This window comes from Equus caballus, chromosome 8 (assembly GCF_041296265.1).
Source record: "Equus caballus isolate H_3958 breed thoroughbred chromosome 8, TB-T2T, whole genome shotgun sequence".
In the NCBI taxonomy this organism is placed as follows: domain Eukaryota; kingdom Metazoa; phylum Chordata; class Mammalia; order Perissodactyla; family Equidae; genus Equus; species Equus caballus.
In genome coordinates this window covers 42,774,706-42,790,919 of record NC_091691.1, presented here as the reverse complement: position 1 = coordinate 42,790,919, position 16,214 = coordinate 42,774,706, and the positions used below count along the sequence as shown (strand labels likewise).

Here is a 16,214-nt window from a genome sequence, read left to right as displayed (position 1 = left end):
CTGTTAAGTGTGGTTTAAGATTGTTTATTTGAGATTTTTCTTGTTTGTTAAGGTGGGCCTGTAATGCTATGAATTTCCCTCTTAGGACCGCTTTTGTTGCATCCCATATGAGTTGGTATGATGTGTTTTCATTCTCATTTGAGGAGACTAGATTTTTAAAGTGGTAGAGCACTAAAGGGCTGTTAGTGCTATAGTATCCAAGCATCCAGAAACTTAAGTTAATTTTCCAGAAAGAAAGAACTACAAAAGAAAGCACTCAGGTGAGGAGTTAAGAGTAGACTCTTTTATAATTATGAAATGTCTCTTTTCATCTTTGGTAATACTCCTTGTCTTTGTCTGTTTTGTCTGATAAAGATATAGACCCTCCAGCTTTCTTTCTTTCCTTTTTTTTTTTTTTTTAACTTAGCAATGCTTTTTTTATTGTTATTTTCTTTGCACCACACTTACTTTTTTTTTTCTTTTTTTTTTTTTTGGTGAGGAAGATTTGCCCTGAGCTAACATCTCTGCCAGTCTTCCTCTGCTTTCTATGTGGATCGCCTCCACAGCATGGCTGATGAGTGGAGTAGGTCTGCACCTGGGATCTGAACCGGGGTCACCGAAGTGGCGTACACGGAACTTTAACTGTTCAGCCACAGAGCAAGCCCCCCTCCAGCTTTCTTATGCTTACCATTTCATGTTTTATCTTTCTTTTTTTTTACTCCTTTTCTTTTCACCCTTTTGGTTGAAATTCTGACTTCAACAATATGTGTCTGGTAGACAGACTATAGCTGGGTGTTTTTTATTTTGGGTTTTTTTTTTTTTTCTTGCTGGGAAAGATTTGCCCTGAGCTAACATCTGTTGCCAATCTTCCTCTCTTTTTTTTTCCTCCCCCAAACCCCAGTACATAGTTGTATATTCTAGTTGTAAGTCCTTGTAGTTCTTAGTGTGAGCCGCCACCACAGCATGGTTACTGATAGACAGGTGGTGTGCTTCCACACCTGGGAACCGAACCTGGGCTGCCAAAGCAGAATTTGCAAAACTTTAACCACCAGGCCATCAAGGCTAGCTCTGGTGTTATTTTTTTAGTAGTCTGGGAACCTCTGTCTTTTAATTTAAACATTTAGTCCATTTTATGTAATGTAATTACTGATCTGATTTAGGTTTGCCTTTTTTATTTGTCTCTTTTTTGTCTATTGCTCCTTCCCTGACTTTCTTCCTGTGGGTTAACCGAATAGTTTTTAGTATTTCATTTTAATTCCTCTGTTGGCTTTTTAGCTATCCTTTGTTGCATGTTTTAGGATTGTAATTCACATCTTTAATTTATCATAATCTATTCAAAGTTAATGTACTACTTTGCATAAACTATAGGATCCTTGCAGCAATATAGCTACATTTATTCCCTCTGTGGTGTCTGTTTTATCTAAGGATGTTATTGACTGCACCATCACTTAGGGTATATGCTGTAGCATCTCTTCATTAGTGGTGATAGTTTTTTTATTATTATTTTTTTCCTTCTTGTTACCTGTGGCTGGTATTTGCAGGATGACTGGGTAAGACTTAAGTGTGCGGTCTGTAGCCATGGTAATTAAATCCCTGTGGCCTCCATAAAGATGAAATCCAGAGTCTTATTAGTCCAATCAAGAATGGGTGAGGAAATTTTGAATTTGGAGTGGGTGATTCAGGCCAGAATGATTCCACAGATATTGGCAGGATGCAGTAGTACTGGGAAATAGAAATGAACCTTTGTCACCAGTTCTTATGCCAGAGTCGAATACCTCCCTTTGTATACTAGTAATTGTCAACCATGATCGATAGAGTGATAACAAAAGCTGAAGCAAAATATGAGTTTGTTATCCTCTAGGAATGTTTCTCAAATATGGTTGTTCCACAATCTGTATTTGAATTAGTGGGGGTATTTATTAAAAATGAATTCTCCTGGGCCTCACTCCAAATCTACATAATCAGTATCTGGATATGACATCTGGGAACCTGCATTTTTAGAGGTAAGCGCTCCAAATCTTAAACACAGCACTGTTTGACAGTCGCTGCTCTAGGCTCCTCCTCCACTGCCTCTGGCTTTCTATGGACCAGAATCAATATTATTAATGTTTACCTTTAAGAGTAACAAGTGTGAGGCTGATGAAACAGTTTGGTCATAGTCATAGAATTCTAGAGCCTGCATAAAGAAGTACCTTTGAGGTCATGCTAGCTCAACAATCCTTTGTTACAAAGGAGAAAACTGAGGCCAAATGAGAGTGTCTGAATGGTTTTTACAACTCTTTGAGTCATAATAGATAAGGTACTTTGCTGTGAATTGTAGGTCAGAATAGCCTGTATAAAATTATTTTCACGTTAGGTGTTATTTTTGATCCAATTTGACAATCTCTGCCTTTTAATTGGGGTAGTTAGATCATTTGCTCTTAATGTGATTATTCATGTGGTTGAGTTTAAATCCTTCATGTTGCTACTTCCCATCTATTTGTCCTAGCTCTTCCTTCCTTTATCCTCTTTTTCTGCCTTGTTTTGGATTGAGTTTTTTTTTTTTTTTAAAGATTTTATTTTTTTCCTTTTTCTCCCCAAAGCCCCCTGGTACATAGTTGTATATTCTTCGTTGTGGGTCCTTCTACTTGTGGCATGTGGGACGCTGCCTCAGCGTGGTCCGATGAGCAGTGCCATGTCCGCGCCCAGGATTCGAACCAACGAAACACTGGGCCGCCTGCAGCGGAGCACGCGAACTTAACCACTCGGCCACGGGGCCAGCCCCTGGACTGAGTATTTTTTATGATTCCATTTTATGGTCCTTATTGGCTTACTAGGTGTATATCTTTGGTGGGTTTTTGATGTTTAATGTTTGCTATAGGGTTTATAATTAGTTTATGTCTTTAACTTATTACAGTCTACCTTCAAGTAATAGATATCTCTTCACATACTGTGTAAGAACTTTAGGACAGTATAATTTACCCTTTTCCTGTGTTTGTACTTCTGTAGTCGTACATTTCTCTTATATGTATGGTATGAATCCCACAGTCCATTTTTTCTCTCTTTATTTTAGAGTACATATTTTTGCTTTAAGCAGTCAATTATCTTTTAAAGAGATTTTTTTAAATAAGGAAAGGCTTTTATATTTACCCACATAATTACCATTTCTGATGCTCTTCATTCTTTTTGTAGATCCACATTTCCATCTGGTGTAATTTTCTTTTTGCTTGAAGGACTTCCTTTAATATTTCTTGTAGTGTACGTCTGCTGGTGATGATATCTCTCAGCTTTTGTGTGTCTGAAAAAGCCTTTGTTTCACCTTCATATTTGAAAGATAGAAGTTTCAAAGCCGTTGAAAGACGTCTGTATACTGGATGTAGAGCTGTCAGTTGACAGCGTTTCCTTTCAGTACTTTAAAGATTTTTGGTCGACTGTCGTCCAGCTTGTATTGTTTCTGATGAGAAGTCTGCTGTAATTCTTATCCTTGTTCCTCTGCATATAATGTGAATTTTTCTCTGACTGCATTGCAGTATTAACTGTGTCAGTGTTTGACATTTTATTTATTTACAAGTAGTTAGTGTTCTGATTGAATGTGTAAGTTCTTAGATCTCCGTGATCAGTCTTCTCTGCTCACTCTGTTTTGTGATCATCCCATAGTGAGTTTCTACAACCCCTATGTGTCTAGAGACAGAACATATCTGTAGTAAAAAGAGAGGAAGCATCCTTCAGTTATTCATGGTTTCTGAATTGATTCTAAGATTCTCTTGTGATTCTTTGTACCACTCCAGAAACATTGAGGGCAGTTTTACTTATGCTACTTCAGACAGGCAAGGGGTGCTTTTTAGTTTCAAAGCCTTATAAGGAGTATTTCTGATGTCTCTGATAGTTGGTGTGGATGACTACAGCTCAGAGTCTGATGTGATTATTATACCTTCAGCCCTGGACTTTGTCTCACAAGATGAAATGTTGACGCCACTGGGGAGATTGGACAAGTATGCTGCAAGTGAGAACGTATTTAACAGGTATGTGCTTATTTTCGTTAAAGTGGAAGTGGAAGGATGGCTTTTATTGCATTAATTTCAGTAGGGAAAATAAAATTATCCAGTTTCCAGTAGGTACACCTACTGTGTGCCATGGGATGTTCAGGGGATTGGGACGCAGCAGTGACCAAGAGCTAACACTCTTCCTGATGTTTCTCCAAGGATGGTCCCCAGACCACCTGTATCCGACTGGGAAATCGAAGTCTTTGCTTAAATTTTTTGAGTAGAGATGTATAAAACTCATTTAGGAAAAGATGTAAAGATAATGTTTTATATAATGAAGAATGAGTATATTTTCCTATTATGATAATTGAAGATAACTGTTTGAAATGACCTTAGAAATTTGTCAAATGAGTTAGATAAAAATGAAAAATATTTTGGTAAATATTCAGTCTCACCTTGTTAAAATAAAACCCATATTGGCATTTGTCACTTAGGAAATTAGGGACTTAATATGTGTTATAAAATGTATTAAGAAAAACGTTTTCTTTAAAACTATATGGATTCTGTCTTTTGACATTCTAAATACAGGCATACCTCAGAGATATTGTGGATTTGGTTCCAACCACTGCAATAAAGCGAGTATCACCCTAAAGCAAATCACATGGGTTTTTGGTTTCCCAGTGCATATAAAAGTTGTATTTATGCTGTATTGTGGTCTACTAAGTGTGCAATAGCACTATGTCTAAAAAAAAGAATGTACTCACCTTAATTAAGAAATACTTTGTTGCTAAAAAAAGCTAACCATCATCTGAGCCTTCAGTGAGTTGTAATCTTTTTGCTGGTGGAGGGTCTTTTAAAAAAATCTCAGTATCTGCAAAATGCAATAAAGTGAAGCACAATAAAACTGGATATGCCTCTATTAACTATGATGCCACTGAACACTATATAATTTTCTTTTTCTGTGTAGACAAATGGTGGCCCGGAGTTTGCTGGATACATTGAGGGAAGTCTGCGATGATGAAAGAGATTGTATTGCTGTCTTGGAAAGAATTAGCAGATTAGCTGACGATTCAGGTATATGTTTATGCAGAGAAAAGTTTCCTTTACCAAGTTTGTGTTTCTAAAAACTAATGAAAAACTTAGTGTGATATGAGATTTCTTTAAAAGATTTCCTAATTATCAAACCTATCAGTAACAAGAAAATAAAAACCTCTTACTAAGATCCACACATTTTATAGTAGGTCCATTTAGTTTAATTTTGGAAATTTCTCATCAGAAAAATCTAAGAACATTGTTTTCCATCATGTACATTGATATTTTAGGATTAATAAAAACTTAAAAAGTAATTTTGAATAAATTAAAAGGTAGTTGTAAAAGTGGGCTGTAAAGTTTTTTAAGCAAATATAAAATGCCTTTTTTTTTTTTTTTGCTGAGGAAGGTTAGCCCTGAGCTAACATCTGTGCCAATCTTCCTCCACTTTATATGTGGATTGCCACCACCATGGCTGATGAGTGGTATAGGTCCGTGCCTGGGATCTGAACCTGCAAAGCTGAGCATGCCAAACTTACCTACTACACCATGGGGCCATCTGGCGCCCCGAAAATACTTTCTTTTGTTTGCTTGCTCACTTGCCAAAAAAAGGTCAATCACCCATTGTGAAACTAAAGCTGTTTGTCTCCAAAGTAAAGAGAGGAGGGCCTGCTTAAGAAAGAGGTAAACTTGATTTGAGGCTTAGAATGCAATTATATTAAGTTTTGAAAAAATGTTTTGTTGGGGTAAAATATACAGAACATAAAATTTACCATTTTAACATAATACTGTTTTTTCTTTTCTCTCTCTCTTTTTTTTTTGGTGTGGAAGATTGACCCTGAGTTAAATCTGTTGCCAGTCTTCCTCTTTTTGCTTGAGGAAGGTTGTTGCTGAGCTAACATCTGTGCCAATCTTCCTCTATTTTTTGTATGTGGGACACTGCCACAGCATGGCTTGATGAGTGGTGTGTAGGTCCACGCCTGGGATCTGAACCCGAGAAGCCCAGGCCACTGAAGTGGAGCATGCACACTTAACCACTACATCACCAGGCTGGCCCCTCTAATGTTAAATTTTAAGCATATTGTTATATTTGATTTTAGAAACATTCAAAAATAAATTAAAATTTTTTTCTTAAACCTATTAACTCTCAATTAAAATGTGTTATTTTTCAATTTCCAACAAACTTTTTGGCGTGTCAACAAGTCTGATTTTTTAATTTTTAGATGAGCTCATCTTTTGTTAAGCAATTCATTTTATGGGAATATGTTTACTCTTTACATAAGCCTTAAATATTTTTTATTTTCTTGTAGAGTAGAAAAAACATTTGTAAGCTTATTAATAATCTGTCTCATTATGATGTTCTGTGTGCATAATTGCTCCGTGTATGTGCTTGTTCTAGAATGGTTTTAGGAGAGTCTCATCAGTTGTAATTTTTACTTATAATTTATTTTTTTATTTGGCAGAGATGCAACAATTTAACTTAAATTTTTGGCTCTGTTGCATCTCATTCCTTTCTTAGTAGAGACATAGATGTTCTTTAAAGAGGAATTTATTTTCTTTACCTGTTTACCAACTATAGTCCTGATTTTATTAAATATGTGTATATATATTCTTAAAATATGTTCTCAAGTTGTTGAGTTCGTGATAAGTATCTCGACATTTACGCTTTCTATTCATTCAGTAAATGTAGAACAGTGCCAGGTTCCAGATTGAAAGCTAGAGCCGTTACTGAGATGAGTAAGAATTCCTGTCATCAAATTAACAGTGTAATGAATGCAACCAATATATAAAGAAGAAATCACAGTGGCGAGGATTGGGGCTCTCTTCAGAAAGTTAGTGACATTTGAATTGGATTTGATAGAATGATAAGGTAAGAGAGGGAAAGAGCATACTCTGCAGAGAAAAGCACAGGTTTAGGGGCAGGAAGAGTTGAAGATAGTGGCCCATTTGGTCAACAGTGAGTTTCCTTACTGAGTCTCCAGTTTAGAAAAATGGGGCTGTTAAGATAGTTGAGGGGCTAGATTGTAAAGGTTTATACACTGCGATGCTAGAGTTTTTTTGTGGTTTAGAACAATAGCAGTATGGATTGACTTGATAATAAAAAAGATGGGTGACAGGAAGGCTGGTTGGGAGCCTCTACTAATTGTTAGGAGTTGTTTGAGAGAATTGCAGAGTGCTAGGGAGGGGTTTCAGGGCTGCTATGGTAGTTGAAGGGAAGGGAGGAAGAGGGAGTTGACCTAAGGTTTTTAACTTGGTAGGCTGGATCCGTTGTGATGTTCGAGTAAGATAAAGACTATTGAAAAATACACAACTCTAAAAGTTAAGGCATATCATCCATCCTCCCAAACAAATAAGGAGCTTAGAACTTTTAAATCTTTCTTCTGCCTTATCTTTATCAACTTTTACCTTGATTTTTTAATTTCCCTAAATTTATCTTTTATATTTTCTATGATTTTGTATAGTAAATGCTTGTTTAGATTTACTGCTAAATCTACTAAGCTTTTTCCCCTCATCAGTACATCTTTTATCTGATTCTTTTATGGTTCAGTTTCCTCTTTCTGAAAGGACGTGTATTGATGAGGGTCTGGCAGTGACATGCCCTTTTTCCTTTGTCTGAAAGGGACATTTCACCATTACTCTTAAGCTGAATGTGAAAATCTAGTTGATAGTTCCCATATTCCATTCTCGTCTTACTGTTGTGACTGTTGAGAAGTCTGCTAGTCTAAGTTAGTCTTTGTGGGACTCCCGTTTTTTCTTTCTGATTGCTGTTAAGGCTGTTTCTTCTTGACATTCTGTAGTTTTGCTGTCATGTGTTTAAGTATGGGTTTATTTTTATTTATTTTACTCAGGACTTTACCCTGCTTCTTCAATTTGAGGATTCTTGTCTTTCCGTCAGATACAGGAAATTTTCAACCTTTAACGTTTTGAATATTGCCTCTCTTCCATCTCAAACTCCCTTTCAAGTTTATTTTCTGTTTGAGTAGATATTTTGTACGTGGTTCAGAACATAGAACTCTTGTTAGATAAATGTGTTTTCCATGGCTCTTACCTGTTCGAACTCTCTAGGCCTTTGTCTCCCATTTACATTTTGGTAATTTCTCTCACAAAGCGTTTGCTACCCAATTCTGACCTGCTGTCTGACTGTTGACTGTTTCATTCTGTTCACTTCATTTTTCATTTTCAAGAGTCTTCAGTGCTTTGTTTTCAGATCCTCTTGTTTTTCTTTCCCTAGTATGTTTCTTTTCAGTATGTTTCCTTTTATTATATCTTTAAAACAGAATGTTTAAAATGATCATAACTTCTAAAGATTGTTTGTAGTAGCTGAAGTTCTTGATGTCATAATCCCGTGAGTCGTGTCTTAATATTTTTACTACTGAAGGATCATTTCTGTTTTTTTTTTTTTTTTTAAATTAATGTTATGATAGATTACAACCTTGTGAGATTTCAGTTGTACTGGTTTTTTTTAAGATTTTATTTTTCCTCTTTCTCCCCAAAGCCCCCTAGTACATAGTTGTGTATTTTTAGTTGTGGGTCCTTCTAGTTGTGGCATGTGGCATGCCGCCCAGCATGGCCTGATGAGCAGTGCCATGTCTGTACCCAGGATCCAAACCAGTGAAACCCTGGGCCACCAAAGCAGAGCACGTGAACTTAACCGCTCGGCCCTGAAGGATCATTTCTCGTCTTTTTTTTTTTTTATAGTTTTGGATTGTGAGCTCATCTTTAGTGGATCTTCATAGGTATTTGGTGTTCTGGTCAACCTTCGTTGTGGGAGTGGGAGTGACCCTCAAGTGACTTGTTGTTCTACTAGACTCAGGATTGTTAGCAACCAGGAGTAATTTCATGTAAATTTCTTGCATGTGTGTATGTTTGTGCTTATTTTAAGGGTGAGGGGAGGGAAGTGGGAGGCAGTTCTCAGAGTATTCCTGGATGTATAAATTTGGAATCCAAACCAGTTATAAGTATATTTCTAGGGTTTCAGAAATGACATACTTGAAGCAAATTTTTTTCCTTTTCTTTTAATATTGAATATAACACCGTATGAAAAGTACATGAACTATAAATGTTCAGCTCCATGAAGTATCACAAAATGAAGGCCCATGTAATTAGCATTCAGATCAAGAAATAGAACTAGCGTCCCAGAAACCGTCTCAGTGTACCTCCTGATTTCTGTCCTGTCCTTCTTCCCTGAAGGTAATCAGCATTTTGACAACTAAATGTGTAGTTTGCTTGTCTGAACTTTATATGGAGTCATACTGAATGTATTATTTTGTGTCTAGCTTCTTTATACTTCTAAACCTCATCATGTTGTTGCATGTAACTATATTTATAGATTTTTTTAATTATTTTTTTTGTGAGGAAGATTGGCCCTGAGCTATCATCTGTTGCCAATCTTCTTCTTTTTGCTTGAAGAAGATTGTCGCTGAGCTAACATCTGTGCCAGTCTTCCTCTATGTTATATATGGGATGCCGCCACAGCATGGCTTAATGAGCAGTGTGTAGGTCCACACCCATCCGGGATCCGAACCTGCAAACCCCAGGCTGCCGAAGCAGAGCGCACAAATTAACCACTGCACCGCTGGACCATTGCCTATTTATAGGTTTTTTAAATTGTTGTTTGGTGATTAGCATGTGAATATATTACAATGCTGTATGGATGGATACACTGCAACTTAGTTATCCAGTGTTCTGTTAGTGGACATATGGATTGCTTCTAGCTTTAGGCTGTTAACGCTGCTGTGAGCCAAGGAGTCACGTGGAGCACATATGCATACATTTTGGGGGTATATACCTAGAATTGGAGTTACGAGGTCATAGGGTATGCTTATATTCCTCTTGATATGCCATAGAGTTTTTCACAGTGGTGCGACACTTTGTGGTCCCACCAGCAGTGTATGAGAGTTCCTGTTGGTTCACATCTTCACCAACACTTATTTAAAGTTTTCATTTAAATTTATATCTCATTGTGGTTTTAATTTATATTTCCTCAATAACCAGTAAAGCTGAACAGCTGGTTACATGCTTATTGACTCTTTGGGCATCTTCCTTTTTGAAATATCTGTTCTAGTCTCTTCTCCTTGTTTAAAATTGACAATCTTTTTCTTACAGATTTGCAGGAATTCTTTGTTCTGAATGTGAGCCGTATGTCGTTTGTGTGTATTATAGGTGCCTTTTTCTCTCTGACTTGTCTTTCCACTCTCTTAGTGGTACCTGTTAAAGAAAAGAAGTTCTTTTCTTTTATGGGTAGTACTATTTGTGTACTACCCATATTTTCTTTACCTCAAAGTCATGAATGTGTTCTCCTGTGTTAAATGATTTAGAAGCTTTATCGTTTTTACCTTTGACACGTAGATCTACATTCTACCTGGGCTTTATTCTTATGTATGATAGGAAGTGGGCGACAAGTTTTATTTTGTTTTTCTTTTTTTTAATGTGGGTATCCAGTTAACACAGCATCTTTTATTGAAAAGACCATCTTTCCCTTTCACTTTTGAATAAATCTGTAGTCTGTATGTGCATAAGTCCTTTTCTGGACTTGGTTTTGTTCCATCGGTCTCTTTGCTTAAGCAGGGCCTTGAAGAAAGAAAAGTTACTGATTTCATTTTTAACTAAAACTGTAACTTATGTCCTTTTGCTTCAAAAATATAGGTATTAGGTCAATGTTAGCGAATTCAGGGTCAGTGAGGAAAAGTAGAGGCTTATGTGTCTACTTTTCTTTTAATTGTTTTTGTTTTTCAAAACAGAAGCATTCTATTTTATTTAAATACTGTTTAACTTCAAATGGCACAGCCGTGTAGTAGAAATTCCAAATATTGGTTTGTTGATAAGATTCTTAGCTTTGTAAAATGCTAGTATATTTTGTACTGATAATTTAATTTCTATTTGTTGAAATCTAATGTTCCTCTGGACATGTTCATGCATATTTACCTTAAGTAACTTTAATATAATCATTAATAGGTACCAAGTTCTGATTAGGTCTGATGTGATGGCTTGTGTTGATAATCCTCAGGTCTGTATGTGGTTTAGTCACTTGCATTTCTCCTATGAATTGTCTGTTCTTATCCGTGTTTTCTTTGATGTATTCATTTGAACAATGAGTTCTTTGTGTATTTAGTTATTAATACTTTGTTATATGTGTATTTTCTCCCAGGCTCTTGTGCCTTTTAACTGATTGTGGTATCTGTTATCTATAATGACGTCTTTTTTTTTTGGAGGAAGATTAGCCCTGAGCTAACTGCTGCCAATCCTCCTCTTTTCGCTGAGGAAGACTGGCCCTGACATCTATGCCCATCTTCCTCCGCTTTATATGTGGGACGCCTACCACACCATAGCTTGCCAAGCCGGTGCCGTGTCCACACCCGGGATCCAAACTGGTGAACCCTGGGCTGCCGAAGCGGAACGTGTGCACTTAACCGCTGTGCCCTCGGGCTGGCCCCAATAATAACGTCTTTATAAAGTGAAATTAACTCATCTTTTAGTTGGTTTTTGGGGTTTATTTGCCTTAAAGGAGCTTCCCACCTCAAGATTAAACATTTTTAAAGTGTTATCTTTTAGTGCTTTTGATCTTTAAGAAAAATGTTTAGAACTTTAATTCACCCAGAGATAATGTATGGTGTGTGGTGTATAAATCTTATCTTTTTTTCTCACATAAGTAGCTGATTTTCCTGCCATTCATTACTTATTGGATAGTTCATCCTTTTGAAACCCAGAGATTTGAAATGCCTTATTTGTCATATTTAAATTAACATATATACTTGGGTCTTTTCAGGCTTTTTGTTTGTTTAAATCTATTGGTCTCCTTTAATATTCACTTACCCTTTTTAGTCTTAGTTAAGTCTAACTATAAATCCTCCGTTCATTAACTAAATTTAGATTAGGAGCCAGTCCTTATAATTTGTCATAGATGGTTCTTCAATAGTAGAGTGTAAAGATAATACCATATTATAGTTGCTGTGAATTTCGGATATTTAACCCCTAGCACAGTGTAGCACAACATAGGTGATGAATAAATCTAATCATTATAGGAAATGATTGCATTGTGAAGATAGAAGTTTGGGACAGGGGAAGGTCCTTTCACTCGGGGGGGTGAAAGGGATCATAGAGTTAGAGAACATTTTTTAAGCCCCTTTTCTGTTGAGGGTGAAAGTAACTCCAAAGCTTTCCTAATAGTCTCAAGTGCAGGCGAAAATTTTGTTCCTATGGGAGAATGTGTTTGCTCACATTTCTATTATTTCGATAGAACCAACTGTGAGAGCAGAGCTGATGGAACAGGTGCCTCATATTGCATTGTTTTGTCAAGAAAACCGGCCTTCAATCCCATATGCTTTTTCCAAATATTTACTACCTATTGTGGTTAGATATCTCGCAGATCAGAATAATCAGGTAAGAGTGCCATTTACCTGTTCTTAAGAAAGTTTATGCAGTATGATGTATGTCAAGTGGCCTACCCTAGGGGGTCTCATTTGAATGTTTTTTTCCTCGTTGACTTCGTTATTCTGTTTTTCAAAATGACCATTTGTCTTAGACCCATATGTCTTGAGAATCTGGCAAATCTAGGAGGCCTCCTTAATGCCCTTATGGACAGTGCGTAGTAGCTGCATTCTCATTTGGTACCTTCATAGGTGACCCTCAAAAAATTTGTTACCTTGTGAGACTTCTTTTACAAGGATGGCTTTTCGGTTTCACTTCATTTATCATAACACAGACTGCCAAGTTCAGTTTTTGCAATAGTTGAAGAAAATAGCCACAGATTTTTATTTGGAAGGTTTTGCTAGTTATGAATCCATTTAACTTGGGATGAGAAGTCTTTACACTTGTGAAAATCAAGTAATAGAGTTTTGTTATATCGCGTATGTACTTTGTTGTGCTGTTAATTTTTTCCTAGGTAAGAAAAACAAGTCAGGCAGCTTTGCTGGCTCTGCTGGAGCAGGAGTTAATTGAGCGATTTGATGTGGAGACAAAAGTGTGCCCCGTCCTCATAGAACTAACTGCCCCAGATAGCAACGACGATGTGAAAACAGAAGCCGTTGCTGTAAGTAGAACATGATTTTTCAGTTTAGGTAAAAAATTAGTCACTATATTGACTAATAGGGGGTATTCATGAAATATTATGCTATATTACTTACTATAGGGTTTATACATCTTATCTATCAAAATAGGTGCAAATCATTAAATTTGAAATATAATTCTAGGATAGAAAGGGACATAAGCTTACAAAGGAAGAGGTGTATTTCTGTGGGTGCCATGTTGTGCTAAGCACCTGGGAATTAGATGGCTCTATCACTGACCTCTGAGAAAGCCAGATATGCAGCAAGAAAATAATAAGTAACTAAATTTATTATTATGTCAAAATGGAAAAATAAGACAGGAGAAACAACCAGTACAGTTGGAAAAAAAAAAACAGGTGTAAAAAAAACCCCTGTATTGAATGAAGAAACATTTGAACCTCTTTAATTGCTGTTGAACACTTTTCCAGCACTGTGTAGGCATGGTAGGAAAAATGCTAATAATACTTGGCTCCTGCCCTTGACAGTATGGTCTTTGGGGGAAGGATGTCAGGCAAGTCATTATACTGTGATATGATAGATGATAGAAATTATGATTATTAGAAGAATAAACAGATTAAGTCATTATGCACATAATTAAGTCAAGTGTAATATTAAGCTTTCTGGGTTTTTGACATGGTTAGCAAATATTTTGATTATTTGAGAGCCATCCGTAAATAGGGCATGAATTAGAATATAGTAGTATCTGTTGCAGTTCACATCTGTGCCTCCTGAGTTCAAAGAGTAAGAATTCTGATAATAAATTAGGACAGTGGTAAGTTCATCTGAAAATTTATTCAAATCTGTTTGGCTAGTGAAAGTTTACAACTTAAACCTAAAATAATATAATTGCATCTTTGTTGATATGAAAAAAATTACACCAGAATTTTATAGTGCTTCTGGATCATGAGTAGGATGAATTAGATCATCTCTGTAGTTCCTTTCCTTTGGAAATTCCTTGATGTAATTATTTTATTTTTGGATACTCAGGTACCAGTTAATAATAAATTTTTGTTGTTGTTAATGCTATCAAGTCGTTTCCGACTCCTGGTGACCCTGTGGACAGCAGAGCAGAACCCTGCCCAGTCTTTCTATGCCATCCTCTCACCTTCCGGTGCTGTATCAGACAGCGCTCGGCTGTTATTCATAAGGTTTTCATGGCCAGATTTTTCAGAAGTGGGTGGCCAGGTCCTTCTTCCCAGTCTGTCTAGTCTGGAAGCTCCGCTGAAACCTCTCCACTGTGGGTGACCCTGCTGGTATCTGAAATACTGGTCGAATAGCTTTCCAGCGTCACAGCAGCATGCAGCCAAGTATGACAACCAAAAGATAGGTGATAGGGTTCCCTGCCTGGGAAATGAACCCGGGCCGTGGCAGTTGAGAGTGCCAGATCCTAACCACTAGACTGCTAGGGCTGGCTGATAATAAATTTAGATTTTTTTCCCAGTAATATCATTTTTATTGAAGTGAAATTCACATAATATACAATTAACCATTTTGAAGTTATAGTTAAGTAGCATTTAGTACCTTCACAATGTTGTACAATCACCATCTCTGTCAAGTTCCACACAGATTTTTTTTAATTTCATAAGTTCCTCAATGCAGGAAGTAAATTTTGGCATAGTTATTTTTATTGAGTGGGGTTTAACTTGCTCTATTATAATTTTTGATGGGATTTAACAGTAATAAAACGTTATAATAAAAAGACTATATCCCACACTAGTATGAAAACCATGTTTCTCTTACAATTGATTGTATGTTTATTTTGTCATATTTTACATTTCCTGGCCCCCCACTTTTTCTATCTGTTGGGAATAATTCATTCTGATAAATTTAAGTATGGTGATACAGTATAGCTTTGGATTTTTACCTAGAGCTTGGAAAAGCTTAGAAGTAGTACGGAGTCAAAAAACAAAAACCAGGGGCTGGCCCCGTGGCCAAGTCGTTAAGTTTGCGCACTCCGCTTCGGCAGCCAAGGGTTTCACGGGTTTGAATCCTGGGCGCCGACATGGCACCGGTCGTCAGGCCACGCTGAGGCAGCATCCCACATGTCACAACTAGAAGGATCCACAACTAAAATATACAACTATATACTGGGGGGTTTGGCAAGAAGAAGGAAAAATTTTAAAAAAAAAGAAAACTTTAATCAAAACCAAACAAAAGGAAAACTGGCTTTGGGGTTTGGGAGATGCAGGTGTAGTCGCCAGTTCTGAGGGTCTGAGACTTTCACAGGGAATGTGTTGAAACTACAGATCAGGTTGGGAATGATGGTCAGCCTAGCAATCCCTGAGCGTGGTAGATCTCTCCATTGATTTATCTCGTCAGTGTTTTGTAGTGTTCAATAGACAGTTCATGTATGTATTTTGTTAGATTTCGTGTTCTTTAACACTATTGTGAATGATACTGTTTTGAAATGTTTCCAGTTGTTCATTGCTAATTTATAGAAATACATTGGATTTTTGTGTTCTGACATATGTCCTACTAACTTCCTAAACTCACTTACGTGTTCTAGTGGCTTCTTTATAGATTCCTTGGGATTTTCCTTGTAGACAATCATGTCATATGTGAATAGAGATTTTTTCTTTCCAATCTGTATGCCTTTTACTTCTTGTCATATTTGCACTGGCTGAGAGTACATGTAATAGATAAATGATGACAGACCATGGGATTTCTTTCTATACTAACTGTGGGAGGAATTTATTTAAATAACTTGGGCTGTTTTTCAAACACAGTTCATCCTCACTTTGCCTGGCAGTGTGTTAACTGAAACATGTGCGTGCCAGAATCATGCCCTTGCCTTCCATGTAACCTAAGCTCTGCAGAGGGAGGATGCCGTTCCCATAGGCACACGTTTCACTTAAAATGGCACTTAGCAAGGTAGGGACTGCCCCTGTATAGCTTTTCCTAGCAATACAGATATATTATTAAACCCAGATCTTTTGTTATGATAATCTTTTTCCCTTTGAACAGTGACCACTTATATTCTCATTGGGAAAATGTAGGAGTCTTTGCTTTTAAAGTTGTCAGGCAAAATGATTTAATAATATTGAAACTATAGACAAAAATGAAATTTTTAGGGTTTTCTCTGGGTTTACCATGCATTTAGTAATTATCAGTTGATTTTATTAGTACTTGTTAATCTCTCCTTTTCAATTCAGATAAAATGAATTTTTTCGTGATGTATGTAGTGTAATGATACTGTGTC

General features: G+C 36.7%; 1 protein-coding gene across 6 annotated transcripts in view; it reads left to right on the top strand.

Annotated features, from left to right (window-relative positions):
• Positions 1–16,214, top strand: part of PPP4R1 (protein phosphatase 4 regulatory subunit 1) — a 79,360-nt gene that overhangs the window by 30,541 nt on the left and 32,605 nt on the right. For 2 of the 6 annotated variants that reach the window (XM_023647462.2, XM_023647460.2), the window contains 4 exons: positions 3,896–3,980; positions 4,909–5,015; positions 12,208–12,350; positions 12,853–12,999. In XM_023647462.2, the coding sequence (XP_023503230.1) occupies positions 3,896–3,980; positions 4,909–5,015; positions 12,208–12,350; positions 12,853–12,999 (482 nt within the window). Of the gene's footprint in view, positions 1–2,159; positions 2,279–3,844; positions 3,981–4,908; positions 5,016–12,207; positions 12,351–12,852; positions 13,000–16,214 lie in introns of those variants that run through there. The other 4 variants (XM_023647461.2, XM_023647459.2, XM_070220585.1 and 1 more) reach the window with 3 other exon arrangements.